Source organism: Giraffa tippelskirchi, chromosome 5 (assembly GCF_054371585.1).
Source record: "Giraffa tippelskirchi isolate mGirTip1 chromosome 5, T2T-mGirTip1v1.2.pri, whole genome shotgun sequence".
Lineage (NCBI taxonomy): Eukaryota > Metazoa > Chordata > Mammalia > Artiodactyla > Giraffidae > Giraffa > Giraffa tippelskirchi.
The window spans coordinates 108,829,116-108,847,813 of NC_137279.1; the positions used below are offsets into that span (position 1 = coordinate 108,829,116).

Sequence of the window (18,698 nt, forward strand, 5' to 3'; positions counted from 1 at the left end):
TTAAGTTGCATTGCTTGCTCATGTCATTAGTCTGTTGTTGGTGGCCAGAGCAAAGTACCAGGGATGAGAGTGTTGCTCTGCTCTGTGAAATCATTCAAGGATTCATGTGCCTCCTATCTAAATTCTTGCAGCTTCACCATTCCTTGGAGCCTTGAATTTCTCCACTGAGTATTTTGCATCTGGCCAGGAAAAAAAAAAAGGGAAGAGAAAATATGGGTGATTTGTGTGGGAAGTTTTTATTTATAGGCCAGAACTGGGGGTAGCAAATACATTCATCTACTCTGTACACTTTATATTGGTGGGAACTCAGGAACATGGGTGCTGCTAACTGCCAAGAGATTAGAAGATGATGCAATCTAGCTGTGTGCCCAAGAGGAAAATAGATATGATTTAGTAAAAATTAAGGGGGTAGTTACCGACTCCAGTATTCTTGCCTGGAGAATTCCATGGACAGAGGAGACTGGTGGGCTACAGTCCATGTGGTCACACAGAGTCGGACACAACTAAGAGACTAACACTGTCACACTTATCCAAATGCCATTCCCTAGATTTGTTCTTCCCTATTAATAGAATCCCAGTTTCATTCAGATAGAAGGAAGATCCTTTGATTTCAAGGAAGCTAAGTTCCTCTCCGTTAAGTGAAAAAATGAAAGTGTTAGCCACTCAGTCATGTCCGACTCTTTACAACCCCATAGACTGTAGCCTGCCAGGCTCCTCTGTTCTTGGAATTCTCCAGGCAAGAATACTGGGGTAGGCAGCCATTCCTTTCTCCAGGGGATCTTCCCGACTGAGGGATTGAACTCGGGTCTCCTGCATTGCAGGCAGATTCTTTATCATCTGAGCCACCGAGAAGCCCTTTCCCACCCCCCAAATCAGGGGATAAATCACAATTCATCTAAATCAATCCTGGTGATACCATTTCTCCTTGCCAATGATTGGCCTAGGAGTGGGTATAGGACACAGTTCTGGTTAATGAAATATGAAAGGAAGTATTCTGGGAGGCTCCTAGGGAATTTTTTATTTTTGCATAAAGAGAAAAATTTCTTTTGCTCCTGTCTCTGTCTTTTGGCTAAGACAAAAGGTTGAATACCCAAGGTCTGGAGCTACCGTGGCTGTCTTGTGCTCCAATGGGACATCAGTCTTTGTTTTTAGTAACTATCTTAAGTACATTTTTCATGTAAAATGTGAACAGAGGAATACATATGCCATTATGTTATCATATATAAGGGATATTAGCTCAAGTATGACAGGTACACTCGGGAAGAAGTGGTTATCGTCTGCACTAGGCTGCCAGACAGCTCTGGGGTTAGAAGCTAAAACCAGGGCAGAGAAGAGCATGATATACAAATTGAAAACTGAATCACCCATGCGCATTTGGAAGCCACCCAGGATAATCAGGTAAGGAAGGACTCTCCATATCATTATGAAGGTTCCTTCTATATATTGTGAGGCTATGTCACCTCACTGCATCCACATTACTCTCCTTCCCCAGCATCTCCCCATTAAAGCTAGGTTGGTTACTGGGCTGAATAGTGTGATTGCAGGCAGGAATCTGACTTGCTTGCTCTCAAGTGTACATCTTGTTTTCTTGTTGGATCACAATAGGACATTTTGAGGATTGGGTTCCAGCAGAAGTGATGGCTTTGGCCGAACATGGGCTTGGGTGAAGACTATGCCTGTGGGATTAAAGAGAAAGAGTCAAGGACTTCCCTGGTGGCGCAGCAGATAGGAATTCACCTGCCAATGCAGGGGAAACTGGTTCGATCCCTGGTCCAGAAAGATCCTGCAGGCAACTAAAGCCTGTGCACCACAACTACTGAAGCCCGTGTGCCTAGAGCCTGTGCTTCCCAACAAGAGAAGCCACCACAATGAGAAACTTGTGTATGGCAAACAAGAACGGGAAGGTGACTCGAGAGAGGTGGTGTTGCACAACATTGTGAATGCATTAAATGCCACTGAATTGTACACTTAAAAATGGTTGTTTGTTATGCGAATTTCACCTCAATTTTTTAAAAAAAGGAGGATGGAAGTTTGCAGGATTTAGAGATAATGGGTAAAAGACTTCACCCCTAATTTTTCTGATTTTCAAGGTCAACTCAGAGACTCTTCTGGGAGAAGAGCAAATGCCTTAACCACTTATACAACAGTTATGAGGGAAGGAGGGTTTGAGGTTTCATTTCTGTTTCCTCCCTTATCCACACATAACCATCGGCCTGTCTCTCACTTTGTTCATATACTAGATTTTTATTCAGCAAAACCAAGGGATAGTGCTTTTCTCACCCTTTTCCTGGATCAGCATCATTTCTCATTATCATGCCTCCATCATTTCCTAGCTTTTCACCTTTTCTTTGACCAACTGTTACATGCATGAGCTTTTACCACCTTCATTCCATACGTCATTCCCTATCATCAGTTCTAAGCAAAAGCCAAAATAAATGCTGGAAGAATGTACACAAAGACCCACAAGGGAGAGGGCAATAAATCAGGACAGGACCTCAAAATTTAATAACTGATTATTATTTATGCTATGTCATTTTGCAGTTCATACAAACTCGGAAATCAAAAAGACCTTAATGACGTATCCCTTGCCTAACACAATTCCTGATATGTGGTCGGGAATAATAGTTATTTTGCTGAATAAATTATTGAGTGTTTATTCATGGTACTCAAAGCATCAGAATTCAGTTAACTATAGAGTTTAAGAAATTTCAAAATAGCAGTCTTCACTTTTGGCCATGCATTTAGCTGATTTTTTTCTATTATTGCTTTTGGAAACTCATTTATATAAAATCTGTATGTTGTCATCAAGTGATTAGCAAGTGGCTCTCTCTGGTGGGGATGAGGGAGCTGCCCTATCAAAACAAACCATAGAGGGTAAATTTTCTGATGTGAAATAGGGCTTCTGCCTGATCAACCTCAGTGCTCCCAGAATGTCCAGTATAAACAAAAAGCATGGGCTTTGGAGCTTAATGTCACTAGGAATCCTAACTCTTCTAGTTATGAGGGCATGATAGTGGGTCTGCTCATGAGCCTCACTTATCTCATCCTTAAAATGCATATGGTAATAATACCTTTTCTGTACCTCCCTCATTCTGTCCATTGGAAAATTTCTTCAATGTTACTTTCAAAAAATATCCTGAAGTCCACTACCATTCATCTCTACTGATAACTGTCTACAAATCAGAAGGTTTCTGAGCAGTAGAATATAGAATAATAACAAATATGGATTTGTCAGTCCTATCTTGATTTAAAAGTGCAGGTTTTAATTATGTATATACTGACTAAGAGCCTTGCAGAAAAAGACTGCTCTTTCATGAACCAAAATTGCCTTGCTCATTCAGGTGCTTTTCTGTAAGGAGATAAAATATCACTACTTGGTGAATTAAACAGTAAGGATTAAATCAGACTAAATATGATAATGCTGTGTCTTCTACTGTATCTTATAGATCTCCCCTAGAAGATGCAGCTATTCAAAGGTCAGGACTAATGTTATTTGGTATAAAATTTCATAATAATTTAAATAATTTAAAAAATAAGTATTCTCTGATAAATTCATGTTTGTTTACTGAAAAGTCCTAGTCTCTCAGGAAGTGTAACCTCTAACCCCAAGGCTTGTGTTGACTCCAAAGCAAGTAAAACATGTTTTTTCCTCTTAAGTACATAGTTCTAAAACATGTCTATTATAGGAAATAATGTTGATTCATAAAATATTTCAATTATTTACTTGTAGATAAATCATTTTTTTCTTCTTCCTTTCTTCATTTCCTCCAAATATATTTATCTACGTGATATCTTTGGGTATATAGATATACTTTTCCCTTGCGAAAACTCTGGTAGAAGAACAGGGATGTCTTTCTCCCTTCAGCTGCTTGTGCTAAAGAGGTAACTGATTTTTATCCAAACGCAATGCAAAAACACCAGTATATCTCACTGCTGCAAGAGCTTCCTGACTGGTATTCTTGCTTCACTCTTGCCCCATTCTCCATCTGTTGCTTTCAAAGTTATGTATCAGATCATACCACCCCAGTACACTAAAGCACTTTCCATAACACTTAGACTAAAACCCAAACTTCTTGCTCTGTAGGTCACATCTGATCCGACTCCTACCTCTGCCTCTGATCCCATCTCCTCTTCTCTTCCACTGGCACAGCTCTTGCTGATGTTCCTTGGGCATAGAGCTCATGGCCATCACGTGGTTTTGGTGCTGATACTGCCCCCAGATCTTCACCTGGCCGGCTCCTTTTCATCTCTCAGGTCTTAAAGTGTCATTCCCACCGGGATACTTCCTTGACCTTTATCTGAACTGCTCCCCACCCCCATTAAACCAGTATTAATATTTTCTTCTTCTTCTTCTTTTTTAGAAAAAATTTATTTTTCTTCTTTTTATTTATTTATTTATCTATTTGGCTGCACCAGTCTTAGTTGTGGCATGTGGGATCTTTAGTTGTAGCATGCAAACTTTCAGTTGGCGACACGTGAGATCTAGTTCCCTGATCAGGGATAAAATCCAGGCCCCCTGCATTGGGAGCATGGAGTCTTACCCACTGGACCACCAGGGAAGTTCCACTCTTATTTTCTTCTTAACACATATCACCATTTGATATTTATTTATGTATACTGCCTCTCTCCTTTAGGATGTTGAAGTTCCATGTGGGTAGGACTTTTTCTGTCTTGGTCACTGTTTCATATCCCCAATGTCTAGAAAGCATGCCTGGCACATAGGCATTCCTTAAATATTTGTTTAATGAACAAATGAATGAAGAGATTTATGGACACTAGTTTTCTCACTGGGATAGTTGCAAGTTATAGAGATAATATTTATACTGTATCTGCCAAACTTAAGCATTCAATAGTGGTCAGCTCCTTGAGGACTTTGAACTCTGCTTTATTCCCTCTTGGAGAGAAATAGTGTTTATTGAAGGAGGATTGCCTAAAGGATGTGCCATCCATCCATTCCTCCAGATTAATTCATTTATTCATTCACCCAATGTTTATCATTAAGAACCTGGTATGTGTTCTAGACAGCAGGGATAAAACAGTGAACAAAACAATCAAAAAGAAAAAAGAAAAAAAGAATCCTAGAGTTTACATTCTAGTCCATGCTGCTGCTGCTGCTAAATCGCATCAGTTGTGTTTGACTCTGTGTGATCCCATAGACGGCAGCCCACCAGGCTCTGCCATCCCTGGGATTCTCCAGGCAAGAACACTGGAGTGGGTTGCCATTTCCTTCTCCAGTGCATGAAAGTGAAAGTAAAGTCGCTCAGTTCTGTCCAACTCTTTGTGACCCCATGGACTGCAGCCTTCCATGAGGCACACACTAACCTCAACAGATAAATGATATCGTATGGAAAGTGCTCTATGGAGAAAAAATGCAAGACAGGGAAAGAGGGAGTGGTGGGCAAGGTGGTTGCAATTTTAAATAAGATGGTCAAGAATAGCCTCATTAAGCAAAACCTTGGAGTAGGTGAGGGAGCCATGTGGGTGGAAAAGATGGTGGGGAGAGGGAAGAAGGGAGGTGATTGTTTACAGGGTAGATTGAAGTAGCTGCAAGGAGGTCAGCATGCCTGGAGCAGAGCAGGTGAAGGGTGGGAGAGGAGGAGTAGATGAGGCAATTTGGAAATCATAGGGGCCATGCAGACTACCAGGAGAACTTTGGTTTTTATTCTGAGTGAGCTGGAAAGCCATTGGAGGATTTGAGCAGAGAAATAACATGCTATGACTTATATCATGGCTATCAGGGGGACTCTGTGTATTCGGAGAGAAGGGGGACAGTGTTGGAAGCAGAGAGAACATTTAGGAGGATACTTAAGAACTTGTACAAGAGACAAAGGTTGCTTTGGACAAGGGTAGTAGAGGTTAAGATGGTGAAAGGAAGATTCAGGATATGTTTCCAGGTAGAGTCAACAGGATTTACTGAGACGTGGGTGAGAGGGGAAAGCAATGAGAAAGGGAGAATATGAAACCAAGCTTACTAGGGACATGTAATAGGATTGCTTAGCACTATGGAAGGCCATTCTGATGTTTGAAATCGTGATTTTAAAATGAAACCAGACAGTCTGATTGAATGATTTCTCCAGGAACATCTAGCTGCTCCAGTACAGGCAAAGAGTAAATGGATATTATGGTTTATCCAGAACTGGAGTATTTCAAGGCAAGGTTGAGTGAGAGAGAGAAAGGGAGTGATATTATAAAGATGGATTGTAGGATATAGTTCAGTTAAGGAAGGAAGTGAAGCTCAGAGATGGCTCATAAACAGTGAAACATTGGCAATGAAGATACTTGAGCAAGTCAGCTGGAGAAAAGAGGGTTTAAATTTGAGATTTCAAATGTAGTATAACTTCTGGTAATGACAGGGTGGTAAGGTAGAGGGAAATGAGGTCTTTGGAAATGACTAGGTCAGAGACTGAGAGACCAGAATGTTGATATCACCCAGGGTGGAGACAGCGTGCTGAAGGAGGAACAGAACAGGTGGAGGTGTCAGGGGAGTAGCACTCAGAAAGCATGGAAGCTCCCACCCCTTCCCACATACCTTGCCCTGTACATGGCTTCCACCTGGCTGTCCCTGAGTTATATCCTTTTATAATAAACTGATGATCTAGTGAGTAAGGTATTTCTCTGAGTTCTGTGCGTTGCTCTAGCAAACCAGTCAAATCCAAAGAGGGGATCATTGAAACCTCTAACCTATTGTGGTCACTCAGAAGCACAGATGATGACCTGGACTTGCAATCGGCATCTCAGGTGGTGAGGGGACAGTCTTGTGAGACTGAAGCCTTAATCTGTAAGATCTGATGCTACCTCCAAGTAGACAGTCTCAGACCTGAGTTGAATTGTAGGACACCCAGCTGGTGTTAGCACTGCTGGCTGGCAGGGAAACCCCTGGTTCCAGTTTAGGAACTGGATGCTCAGACCTTTTAGCAGGTTTTCTCCAAACTTTATATTGCTGACTCCCTAAGCACCAAGAGTCTGGTTTCACCCTCATGCTTTGTTCCTACAGAGTCTGGTTAGTAGGGGGAGTGGGCTTGACCCAATCTTCTTCGCTTCTCAAAAGCACACCTTTCAGAGAGCACATTAAGGATGGGACTGTAGCACTGGGGATGAACTTCATCCTCCACTCCCCAAAGTTACTAAAAATTGATGAGAGGAGTCAGGACTGGTTAGATAGCCCTAATGCAATAGTTTGCTTGTTTTTTTAAATTTTTCACTGTGCTGAGTCTTCATTGCTGTGCGAGGGCTACTCTCTAGTTGCGGTGCTTGGGCTTCTCATTGTGGTGGCTTCTCGTTGCAGAGCACAGGCTCTAGGCGTGCAGGCTTTGGTAGTTGCAGCATGCGGTCTCAGTAGTTGTGGTGCAGGGGGCTTAGTTCCCCCCACGTCGTGTGGAATCTTCCCAGACCAGGAATTGAACCTGTGTTCCTGGCATTGGCAGGTGGATTCCTAATCACTGGACCACCAGGGAAGTCCCAATAATGTTTTGATTATGTAAATATTGCAAGGGGAAAACTAACCCAAGGTGAGCCAGAAGTTTTGTGTGATTGAAAGATGATTCAGTAAGCTTTCTGTTTAGGAAAAGAACCAAGCCCAAGATTCTGGGAGCTTTCTGTGATCTGGTGGGTTGAGGAGGTGTTCAAAGAGAAAGTTACCTAGGAATGAGATAGTCAAGGTGAAAGGGTATATCTAAATAAAAGCACTGTGACCAAAATAAAGACAAGCTTGGTTGTCTAGCAGTTGAGAATCTGCCTGCCAATGCAGGGCACACAGATTCGATCCTTGGTCTGGGGAAGATACCACATGTCTCTGAGCAACTAAGCCTATGTGCCACCACTACTGAAGCCCACGTGCCCCAGAGCCTGTACTCAGCAACAACAGAAGCCACTGCAATGAGAAGCCCATGCACCACAACAAAGATTAGCCCATGTTCACTACAACCAGAGAAAGCCCACTCTGAAAAAGCCCAGCAATGAAGACCTAGCACAGCCCAAAATAAATAAATCATCTGGGGAAAAAAAAAAGACAACATTCTGAGGATGAGAATCCCCCATGGGCAGTTGTAGACACAAATATTATATGAGGGCAAGCAGAATCATTTTCTAGTGATGCAGATGGGATATCCTACAGAGGAGAAAGGGGAAAGTGCCAAGAACTCAAGACAAAATAGCTTGTGGTGGTGGTGCTTAGGGAGGGTGAGAGGTGGGAAGCAGGTAACAGACCAAGGGGTACTCACCAGTGATTGCATTGAAAATTCATGCACATACAGGGAACTATATTCAATATCCTTTGATAAACCACAATGGAAAAGAATATGAAAAAGAATGTATGTATGTATAACTGAATCACTTTGCTGTACAGTAGAAATTAATACATTGTAAATCAACTATACTTCAATAAAACAATTTTTTAATGTGTACATAGACCTCCAGATGGAATTTCTCCTATTTATGAATCACTCCAAGAATGCAGAGGGAACTGTCTCCTTAGGAGTGGACTTGAGATAAGAGAACCCAGATCTAAATCCCTTTTCTTGAACAAGTAGACTCGCTTATCTTCTATTTCCTACCACAAAGGGCAGTCTGGGTCACGTGTAAGAGATGGTTGCCCAAGGCCAGTCAGGCAGATTTTCTTCCCTAAAGGGACTTAAATCACTGTCAGTCTCCTTGTGGAAAAGTACAAGTTTTCCCACAGATCATGAAGTAAATAACTAATTGATCTCTAGGGAACTTTCTCCCAGTAACTTGAAGCTTAATTGCAAGATCTTCACAGATCAATGGGGTCATCCCTAGAGTCTAAAAATAAATTGGCTTCTTAAAGATACATGCATTGCAGTATTTTTGTATGAGAGTGTTGAGAAATCAAATAATACAACTTCCAATCTCTATTATAAGCCAGAAAATTTGATTTAGAATAGTATGGAATCTTCCCATTCTTAATACACAGACATGCCACCAGACAACTCCATTCCTCAAAGTCCTTCGCTTCTCACCCTCCCCCACCATCTGAATTCATATAGATCCCGCTTCAAGGAATATGTGTGACACAGCATGTGCCAAGAGTGGACAAGTGTCCTCGTTGCTAGAAGATAACTCCCATCTGGGGGCCCTTCTACTGAAGACTACCTTATCTCTCCCAGCCACCTTTACATAGCACAGAAGTGAGACAGCTAGAGGCTCCCAGATGAAGTCTAAACCTTGCCCACATAGCTTAGTAAATACTTATTAAGTACGCAAGATGATTTTCCACGTGTTGACATCTACCATTCTAATAACATCATTTGAACTTAATGAGTCTTCGTGGTATTTTTGAATTTTATTTATTTTTGGCTGTGCTGGGTCTTCATTGCTGCCTGTGGGCTTTTCTCTAGTTGCACAGAGTCGGGGCTACTCTCTAGTTGTGTGCAGGCTTCTCATTGCAGTGGCTTCTCTTGTTGTGGAGCAGGGGCTCTAGGGTCCACAGGCTTCAATAGTTGCAGCACACAGGCTCAGCTGTTGGGGCTCCTGGGCTCTAGAGCACAGCCTCTATAGTTGCTTAGTTGCTCTGTAGCGTGTGGCATCTTCCTGGAGCAGGGATCAAACCCTTATCTCCTGCATTGGCAGGTGGATTCTTTACCACTGAGACACCAGGGAAGCCCTTTCATAGTACTTTACTGCTATCCTCTTCTGCAGAAAAGGTAGTAAGGAAACTTTCTGGAGGGCAACTAGGCACCATGTGCATCAAGAACTTAAAACTGTTGGGATTAGCAGATGCAAACTAGTATACAGAGAATGGATAAACAACAAGGTCCTACTGTACAGCGCTGGGAACTATACTCAATGTCCTGTAATAAACCATAATGGAAAAGAATATGAAAAAGAATGTATATGTCTGTATATGTATTATATACATATTCTTTTTCATTATATGTATATATATGTATATGTATATATATATGTATAACTGAATCACTTTGCTGTACAGCAGAAGTTAACACAACATTGGAAATCAACTACACTTCAATAAACTAAATTAAAAAACCTTAAAACTGTTATCCCACTTCCGGCAATTTACTCCAAGAAAATAAACACAAATGCCATGATATATGCATAAGGATATTCATTGCAATATGTATAATTGTGAAAAAAAGAGCACACAAAATAATAAAACAAAGTTTAATTAAGGTATACCCATATAATAGGGTATTATAAAACTATTAAAATGACATTTTGTATGAGAAAGTGCTTAAGATATTAATAAAGTAAAATGCAGGATATAAAACTATATACAGTATTACCCCAATTTGGAAAAAATTGTACATTTAATATTTGCACACACAGAAAAAGACTAGAAGACAATTGATCCACATGGAAGAAGTTTGATTTTTTTCTTCTTTATATGACTCCCAAAGTTTATTTTATCAGAGAATAATTTTTTTTAAGAACCAGAGGCTAAGAGAACCAATATTGAAATACTCATCATGTGGAAGACACTGAGCTAAGAATCTGACCAATTATCTAAGCTCCATAGCAGTCAGGAGAGGTCAGGTAGCCCTAGTGGTAAAGCACCTGCCTGTCAGTGCAGGAGACCTGAGAGATGTGGGTTCGATCCCTGGGTCAGGAAGATCCCCTGGAGATGGAAATGGCAACCCACTCCGGTATTCTTGCCTGGGAAATCCCGACACAACTGAGCACACACACACAAGCATCTCAGTGCCTGGTTTACAGATGAGAAACTGAGGCTCTGTTATGGAAGCCTGGAGTCTCTATTTGCCCAGGTGCCTTGGACTCATGCCCAGGGCAGTGCCCATGTCCCCTGCTGCCCCACATGCCTCACCAGTATGGTTCCTAGTTGGCCCATGGGAGGGTTGCAGTGAAGGTCACTGACAAAACAGAACTGTGTACAGCTTGCCCTAGAGAAAGGCCTTATTTTGCTTTCTAAACTCTTCATATCTTCCTCCAGAAGTAGACAATTTTCTCCCCCCGGGGAAAAGAAACACAGGTCTCTTCATTGGGAAGGTTTGAGCTCCACTGTGAAACAGTTTTTATCCATGTGTCCAGCTCCACATGCCTGCACTCTCTGAGACCATGGTATCTGCTGTCCTGCTTATCGGTTTGGCATTTCGTCAGGCTGTGAGCAGAAGGACAGGGCAGAACGTCACACCCCCACCCCTTCCACCAGCTGGCTTCTTGGTCTCTGCCCTGGATACTAAAACCAACAGGCTGTGTCCTCTGGCTCTCAACCTGAGGATGGGGGAGGGGGGAGACAGAGTGGAAGAGGGGGGACAGCAAACATCCCAGCTATGCGACCAATCAGGACTACCTGGCAGCATATTTGATCTTCTGTAACCTTATTTTGCCAAACAGTCGGGGCCCCCAGGCAGCTAGCTGGGAGGCCCATTCTAACCCTCAGCCTAATTGTCGGCTGAGTTCCAGGTACTGCCTTGGTGAGGGGCGTCCAGTCCCCTCAGCTGGCTCTCTTCCAGGTAGGTCTGCAGGGACATAACTGCAAACTCTCATGGAGGAGAGGTGGCATTTTTCTCCACTTTTCTAAGGACGTTCATCACTTCCTGTTCCCTCCCTGAGGCAGAGACAGGAAGTGACTTAGATGGGGTCAGTGACATTCAGGACTGGAGCATGCTGCCTGGGTCACCACTCTATCTTCCTGCACCACAGTTTCTGAATTAAAGAACACAACTACCTAGGGGCTTTGACCTAGGAAGAGACAGAAGGGGACATGGGGAATGACACATGACACGCAAAACAGTGGGAATAAACTAGTCCTTTCTGAAAAGACCCTTCATCTCTCTCTGCAGTCACAAAAGGGGACTACATGTTCAAAAAGGTTACAGAAATACTGGGTTAAACAAAGTTAAATATATTAAGTTACTATAGGACTTCTCAGAACCTTTAAGTGCTCACAGATACTGTAAAGGTATTATAATGGAAAGTGTTTCTTAAACACCAATTAGAGAACTAAGGATTCCATAAGCACCAGGAGTCCAATGAACACACCTTGAGAAGTGCTGTTACAGGGTGGGCCTGTAACACAGAAAAGTAAGGCCCCAAATAAGCCATCTGCCACTCTCTTCAAGAGTACAGTAGGGCTGTGGCACTGCCATTTGTTAGTGGTGGAAATACAAAAAGTGCTAACTTTGAAAGTCAATAGCTCTTGATGAATTTTTTAAAAAGTGCAGAGTTGGATCAAACAAGGTTGTCATTCTGTACTCTCCTGCCTGTACTCAAGAGTTTATGGTATTTTTCCACTTGCTGGTCGAAGACCCTGGAAGAAAATCCTGTCTGGATAAAGTCCACTGGAGTCAGAAGGTATTTGAGTGCCAGGCCCCTGAACTCAGGAGCCAGAAGAGGGGCAGCCTCACTGCTGGGAGACAGGGGAGAATCCTGGCCCATCCGGGCTCTCTGGTTCTCTGTGGCTGCTGAGGCCACACTGTCTCCCATGGGTACCAAGTAGGGCCCTATACCAATTTCCTCCCCAGTCTCCAGAGAAAGAAATTTCTCATTTGTAGACCTTAAGTGCACCGGAAAACCCGAAGGGGTAGTTACTACAGTCACCATCTTCTGGGACTCAGAGGAAGGGACTGCCCCCTCCCATTCTCGGCTGCAGATATCTGGGAATGACTGCTTCTTGATTTGCAAAGGATGGTGGGAGGGCTGCTTCTCAAGCTCCCCAGCCAGGTTCTCATTCTTGGTCTTCTTTGAGTCCCTGTCAGCTTGAGAGTGATCAGCATCTTCCTCAAGGGATTCAAACACGACACCCTGGGTTCTCCGTCTCTTGAGCTTCCTTTCTAAAAACAGCCGGAGAAAACTTGGATTTCTGGAGGAGGAACTCATGTATTGCTGTACAGAGTCTGGAATCAGGGGCATGGAGAGCCTGGGGCTCAAGCTGTCCTGAAAATAGTCCCTACAGGGTTGTCGCCGGACAATGGGCACCACCTGGCAAGGTTTTAGTGCTGCAACAAAGACACGGAGCTCCGAGTAGGAGGAATGGTCAGAGTAAGGGATGACGTGGATATTCGGGTGGGAGCGGTAGATCTTCCGGCTGGTGGGGAGGATGGCAATGGTAGGGTGGGTCTGGTTCCAACGCAGCATGGCAGAATGGCAGATCTCCATGTGGTCCACAGCATGGATGCGGCCAGCCTTCTCCTCCACTGTGAACACATCTGCCAGGCCCAGCAGCTGTACCAACTCCAGGCGCCGAGGACTCAGTACCACCCAGGTCTGAAACTCCAGGGCCAGCCGCTCCAGCAGTGACTCTTTTCCCAGGCTGTAGAGTCCTGAATAATGTTAAAGAGATTGGGGAAACTAACAAAGGAAGACAATGAAGCTATGTTACTGTAGTTGTTGTTCAGTTGCTAAATCATGCCCAACTTTTTTGTGACACCTCATGGACTGTAGCCCACTAGGCTCCTCTGTCCATGGGATTTCCCCAGCAAGAATCCTGGAGTGGGTAGCCATTTCTTCCTCCAGGGGATCTTCCTGACACAGGGACTGAACCCACATCTCCTGCACTGGCAGGTGGATTCTTTACCACTGAGCCACCAGAGAAGCCACAATGAAGCTATGTGTTTAGTCACTCAGTCATATCCGACTCTTTGCGACCCCAAGGACTGTAGTCCACCAGGCTCCTCTGTCCATGGAGGATTCTCCAGCCAAGAATACTGTAGTGGGTTGCCATGCCTCCTTAATGAAGATATGGGGGAATCCTAATAAGTCAACCAAGTGTTTAATAAAAATACACAAAATTAATGGGACTATCCCGTTTGTATATCAGGAAGGAGGTGAATGCGAGCTAGGTATATGGAGGATGGGGCTTCCCAGGTGGCTCAGTGGTAAAGAGTCCACCTGCCAATCTAGGAGATGTAGGCAGTTGGGAAAATCCCCTGGAGGAGAAAATGGCAACCCACTCCAGTATTCCTGCCTGGAGAATCCCATGGACAGAGGAGCCTGGTGGGCTACAGTCCATAGGGTCACAGAGGGTGGGATGGATGGGACTGAGCAGATATGGAGGATGGGGTAGGGAGAAATTTAACACAGAATCCACTCATTCATTCAGTTCAGCAAAGGAATGCACCTACCAAGTGTTTAGCACTGTGAAAACAAACAACAATCTCAGCCCTCAGGGAGGGTAATCTACATAAGGACCCAGAAAAAATGCATGTTAGAGACATGCACACAGTATTATGGGGCACAGAAAAGTGTCTACCAGTTGATGGAGTTAGAGAAAGTTTCCTGAAAACAAACACTTAGCTGAGTCCTAAATGATGGGTCCAAGTTAATCTGACAAGGGAAGGGGATGGTAGAGAACATTTTAAGAGAGGTCATTTTGGTGCTTCTAAGGTAGAAAGAAATGGGTAAGAAAGGACGCTAGAGAGGTGAGCAAGGGCCATATAACAGGGGGCTTTGCATGTACTGCTAGGGAGCTTGGATTTAATTCTGTTAAGTGAAGGTGAGTCACGGAGGAGTTGGAAGCAGGAAAATGGCTACTTCAAATCACAGGATCAGAGCAGGGTTTTAGAAAAAATAAGTGGCAGCAATGTTATTCGAAGGCCTGGACAAGACTATATTGAAAGCAGAAGTACCAGTTAGAAGGTCCAAATAGTACTTAGAAAGAAATGGAGGCCTGAATTTGGATAATGCTTATGGTAACAGATATACGAGATGCTATTTAAGCAGTTGTTCACAGACCTTTTCTGAAGGTGCATTTCAAGTCTACATTCAGACTGTGACCTCCTTTAAAGAATCTGTATTTCCTTTATATCCACTTTATTCCTCATCATGGTTCAAAATCTCACTCTTTGGGCACAAGTGTAGCTGATTTCTCTCTCCCTATCCCCCTTCACCCTTTTTTTTTTTTTTTACAAAAAACCTATTCTAGGCCCTTTACTACTAGACTTTAAACCCTCATATTTTATTCATTCTTCTATTCCCACTGCCTATCAGAATATTTGACACATAGTACGGGCTTATTGTATATCTGAAAAATTAATCAAGCCCTTCTGTAGTACCCTCCTAGCCAGCTATGCTCCTCTAGGAAAATTCTGTATTAAAAACTCCAAGAAGACTTAGGACTGGTATTTCTTCATGAAGTCAAGCAATCCTGAAAGAGAATATCTCTCCATCAATTTGGTGTCACTCTGGAAGGTATACAATTTGTTTTCAATGCTTCTGTTTAAGCCTATTTTGAAACTCCTTTCAGAGTTGGGGCATATCCTTTTAAAATATTCATCATGGTGGCAAATCTTCTTCCTTTTGTGGGTTTATTACAATTTTGGAAACAATCAAAAAAGTTATTTGGCTCCCCTGGTGGTCCAGTGGCTAAGACTCCATGCTCCCAATGCAGGGGGCCTGGGTTCAATCCCTAGTCAGGGAACTAGATCCCACATGCCACAGCCAAGACCCATCACAGCTAAATAAAGTAAAAATTTTAAAAAGGTATTTGGAATTAAATCTATTACATTTAAAAAAATAAAAACTGATTTTCATAAACTATCTCAAAAGGCAATTCCAAGAATCCCAAAATGTTTTGCACTGTTGTAGAACTACAGCAGTACAAGCAGACAGCTGCGATTTCAATGTATCTAACTGCAAGCATAACACTCACTTGAGTATCTACATTCTGATCAACTGCATTCACTTTCTAATAAATATTTATCAAACTCCTCTATCAGGCATTAATCTAGGCATCTGGCATATACCGGTAGGTGAAACAAAGAGCCTGTTTATTGTGAAATTTCCATTCTAGCAGGGGGAGACAGATAATAAGAACTACATGCAATAAATACGTAAACTATGGAATACATTATAAGGTGAGTACTGCAATAGTGTCCCTCTCCTACTTAAAACCTTTCAATAGCTTTTTGACCTAACAGCAACGGTTGCATTTAGGATCAAGTTCAAAATGGCTTATAGGCACTTCAGCCCCTCCTGCCTTTCCAGCCTCCTCAACCACTATGCGCCTGTCACATTGCTTCTTCTCTGTTCCACAAACACATAAGACTTCTTCCCACCTCCAATCATGCTCTCAAGGAATAAATGCGTGTGTGGCGGAAGTGAGGATAGGCAATCAACAATAAGCAACAGTATAGGAAAACATGAAGTATATGGGAAGTTGAGTGCCATGAAAAAATGAAAAAGTTGAATTGGCTTAGGGGAGCTGGGGTTGGGAATGTGGGAGCAGAGATGTACTTTTAAATAATGTCAGGGTAGATTTCATGGAGAAAAGGCAATCTGCACAAAGACATGAAAGATGTGAGAACCCCCAAAGAACCTAGATTCACTAGTTCCATGAGTGAGAGAATAAGGAAAATCCTCACCAATTTTTATGTTATGTTGTGGGTGCTTTCGAATGAGTTCAACAATCTGGCGGGCAGCTTCTTCTTGGGAAGGAAGAACCAGGTCTGGGTTGCAATTGGTATTGTCTAGGTATAAGGTATGAATCTGTTTCCCCAGCCTCAGGGCTGGCTCCTTCAGCATGGATGGTGTATACCGAAAATCACCTGGAAAAAAAATATGGGAGGCATAGTCAGATACAAAAGCATAGAAGACAAGCCTCTCCAATTCCAACAGCAGATGGGCATTTGCCTATTGGCATCTTGGAAAAAACTAGAGTTTAGCAGTGATCTAATGTAGCAGAGTTTCTTTGTGGAAATGTCTCCATCATGCTCCTGCATTTTCAGTACTCTTTGCAAAGTCTGTACCCTTAGAGAATGAAAAATCAATTAAGAAAGGGTCATTGCGCTCATGTGACATGAAGCTAGGAGGACTCCAGGCTTCTACTATGAATCAAGACTACTCAAGAAAAGTAATGTTGGGAATTTCCTGGCAGTCCAGTGGTTAGGATTCAGTGCTTTCATTGCTGGCAGGACTGGTTCAATCCCAGGTTGGGGAACTAAGATCTTGAAAACCATGGGGCTTGGTCAAAAAGAAAAAAAGTAGTGTCTAGGCTGGGAAAGTGGGAAGGACCCCTCTGGAAGCCCACCTGTGTAGAGGATGGTTCCAAAGTATCCTTCAAAGAGAAACATGACAGAGCCGGGGCAGTGATTGGCATCCAAGAGGGTGACCGTCATGGTCTCTCGCCCAACTTCATCTAGAGGCAGGACATGGCTCTCACCAACCTCCAGGGCTCGGATCCACTGCTTAGATACCTGAAGAAACAGCAGGTCATCCCAGGAAACACAGATGCCCCTCCCTGATATCTCCCTGGATCAGAAGCTGTGATAGGGATCACAGTCCTCTCTTCCTCCTCCCTCTCTCTACCCCATCTTCTTACAAGGCTAAATTAACAGTCCAGAAAGCAAGTCTACTCAACCATTCCTCAACTTTCCAAACCATAATAATCCCTTGGAGTGCTGTGCCTAGTGACTCAGTCGTGGCCAACTCTTTGCCACCCCATGGACTGTAGCCCACTAGGTTCCTCTGTCCATGGAATTTTCCAGGCAAGAATACTGGAGTGTGTTGTCAGACACTTCTCTAGGGGATTTTCTGGACCCCGGGATCGGACCCAGGGCTCCCTAATTGCAGGCAGATTCTTTACCGTCTGAGCCACCAAGGAAGCCCTTGGGGGTGCCTGTTAAAAAAATTCCAGCCAGATTTCCAGGACCTTCATCAGCTGTGTCTACTGATTCAAATGCGGGAGGAGGGAGGCACTGGAGAATCTATTTACTCAGAACATTAGATGAATTCTTAGGAGCCAAGTTTGGAAAACACTGGCCTAGCTTACGTGAAGAGGTAGGAACAGTCTCCTTGACAGGCCTAGAAGTCCTCCCCGGTTTTATCGCTGAAACATCCCAAGCAGGCCAGTTAGAAACCACTCTTGTTCTGGGTTTAATATATGCATTTCTGGGTTCCCCAAAACTGTCGCTTTTGTAAAAACCAGTTCTCCTGGCCACAACTCTAATGACTCCAAGACTGACAGATAGGAAGGCCCCACCCAGATGCCAGGACTAATTCTCCGAGGCCGACTCCAGCCCCCCATACCTGGAGGTGACGGTGCAAGAGGTAGGCCGTGATTGGGGAGCAGTAGAGGGGCCGGGCCCAGGTGCTAGTCAGACCCACGGTGTGGTCCGAGTGCATGTGGGTCAAGAAGAAGAGTCGGGCGGAGCCAGCCCGGCGCAGGCTCCAAAAGTCCACAGCGATGGGCGTATGAGGGATCAAGACCCCGTTCATGGTGGCGGGGTTCGAGTCACCAGTGGGTTCTTCATGGGAACAGAGTTCCTGTGTGAGGCTCCTACCATGCCGCCCTGGAAAAAAACATGCTCGGGCAAGAACAGGGCTAGAGACCGAAAGGAAAAGCCAGCCCAGTGAGGGAATGAATGGCTAGACTGGGCAGAAAGAAGGAAGTGACCTTGCTGGTAGGAGTTTTGGTGGAATCTCAAACCGCAGAAGGCGCCCAACCGAGCGCCACTCCCCCTAACGCGCAGGACCAGGGGCAGAAGCCGGGCACTCAAAGCGCGCGCTGTTGGGCGGAGACAGACCGAAGTAGCCAACTTCCGATTGCCCGCATCAGCTCCACCAGAGGGAGCCGCGCGGCTGCGCCGGGAGGTGAGGGGTTGGGGGAAGGGCACCCAAAGGTCGGGATCCAGGCTGCGCTCGGTGCTCACTGGGAGAGGGTGATTGGCAGCTGCTCTACGAGGTCCCTCTGGAGGAGGCGGGACTTCCGCAGAGAGCTTGATTGGGCCTCTCGGTGACGGCAACCGCGTGGAGGCGCAAGAAAGGCT

At 44.0% G+C, this 18,698-nt stretch overlaps 1 protein-coding gene across 1 annotated transcript; it reads right to left on the reverse strand.

Moving 5' to 3' along the window:
• Nucleotides 1–10,125: 10,125 nt before the first annotated feature.
• Nucleotides 10,126–18,405, reverse strand: DCLRE1B (DNA cross-link repair 1B). The gene is made up of 5 exons (XM_081493498.1): nt 18,326–18,405; nt 17,959–18,221; nt 16,961–17,126; nt 16,296–16,478; nt 10,126–13,256 (listed from the first exon to the last, which is right to left on the reverse strand). The coding sequence occupies exons 2-5, from the start codon at nt 18,145–18,147 to the stop codon at nt 12,166–12,168; spliced, it is 1,629 nt and encodes a 542-aa protein (XP_081349624.1). The 5' UTR covers nt 18,148–18,221; nt 18,326–18,405; the 3' UTR covers nt 10,126–12,165.
• Nucleotides 18,406–18,698: the final 293 nt, after the last annotated feature.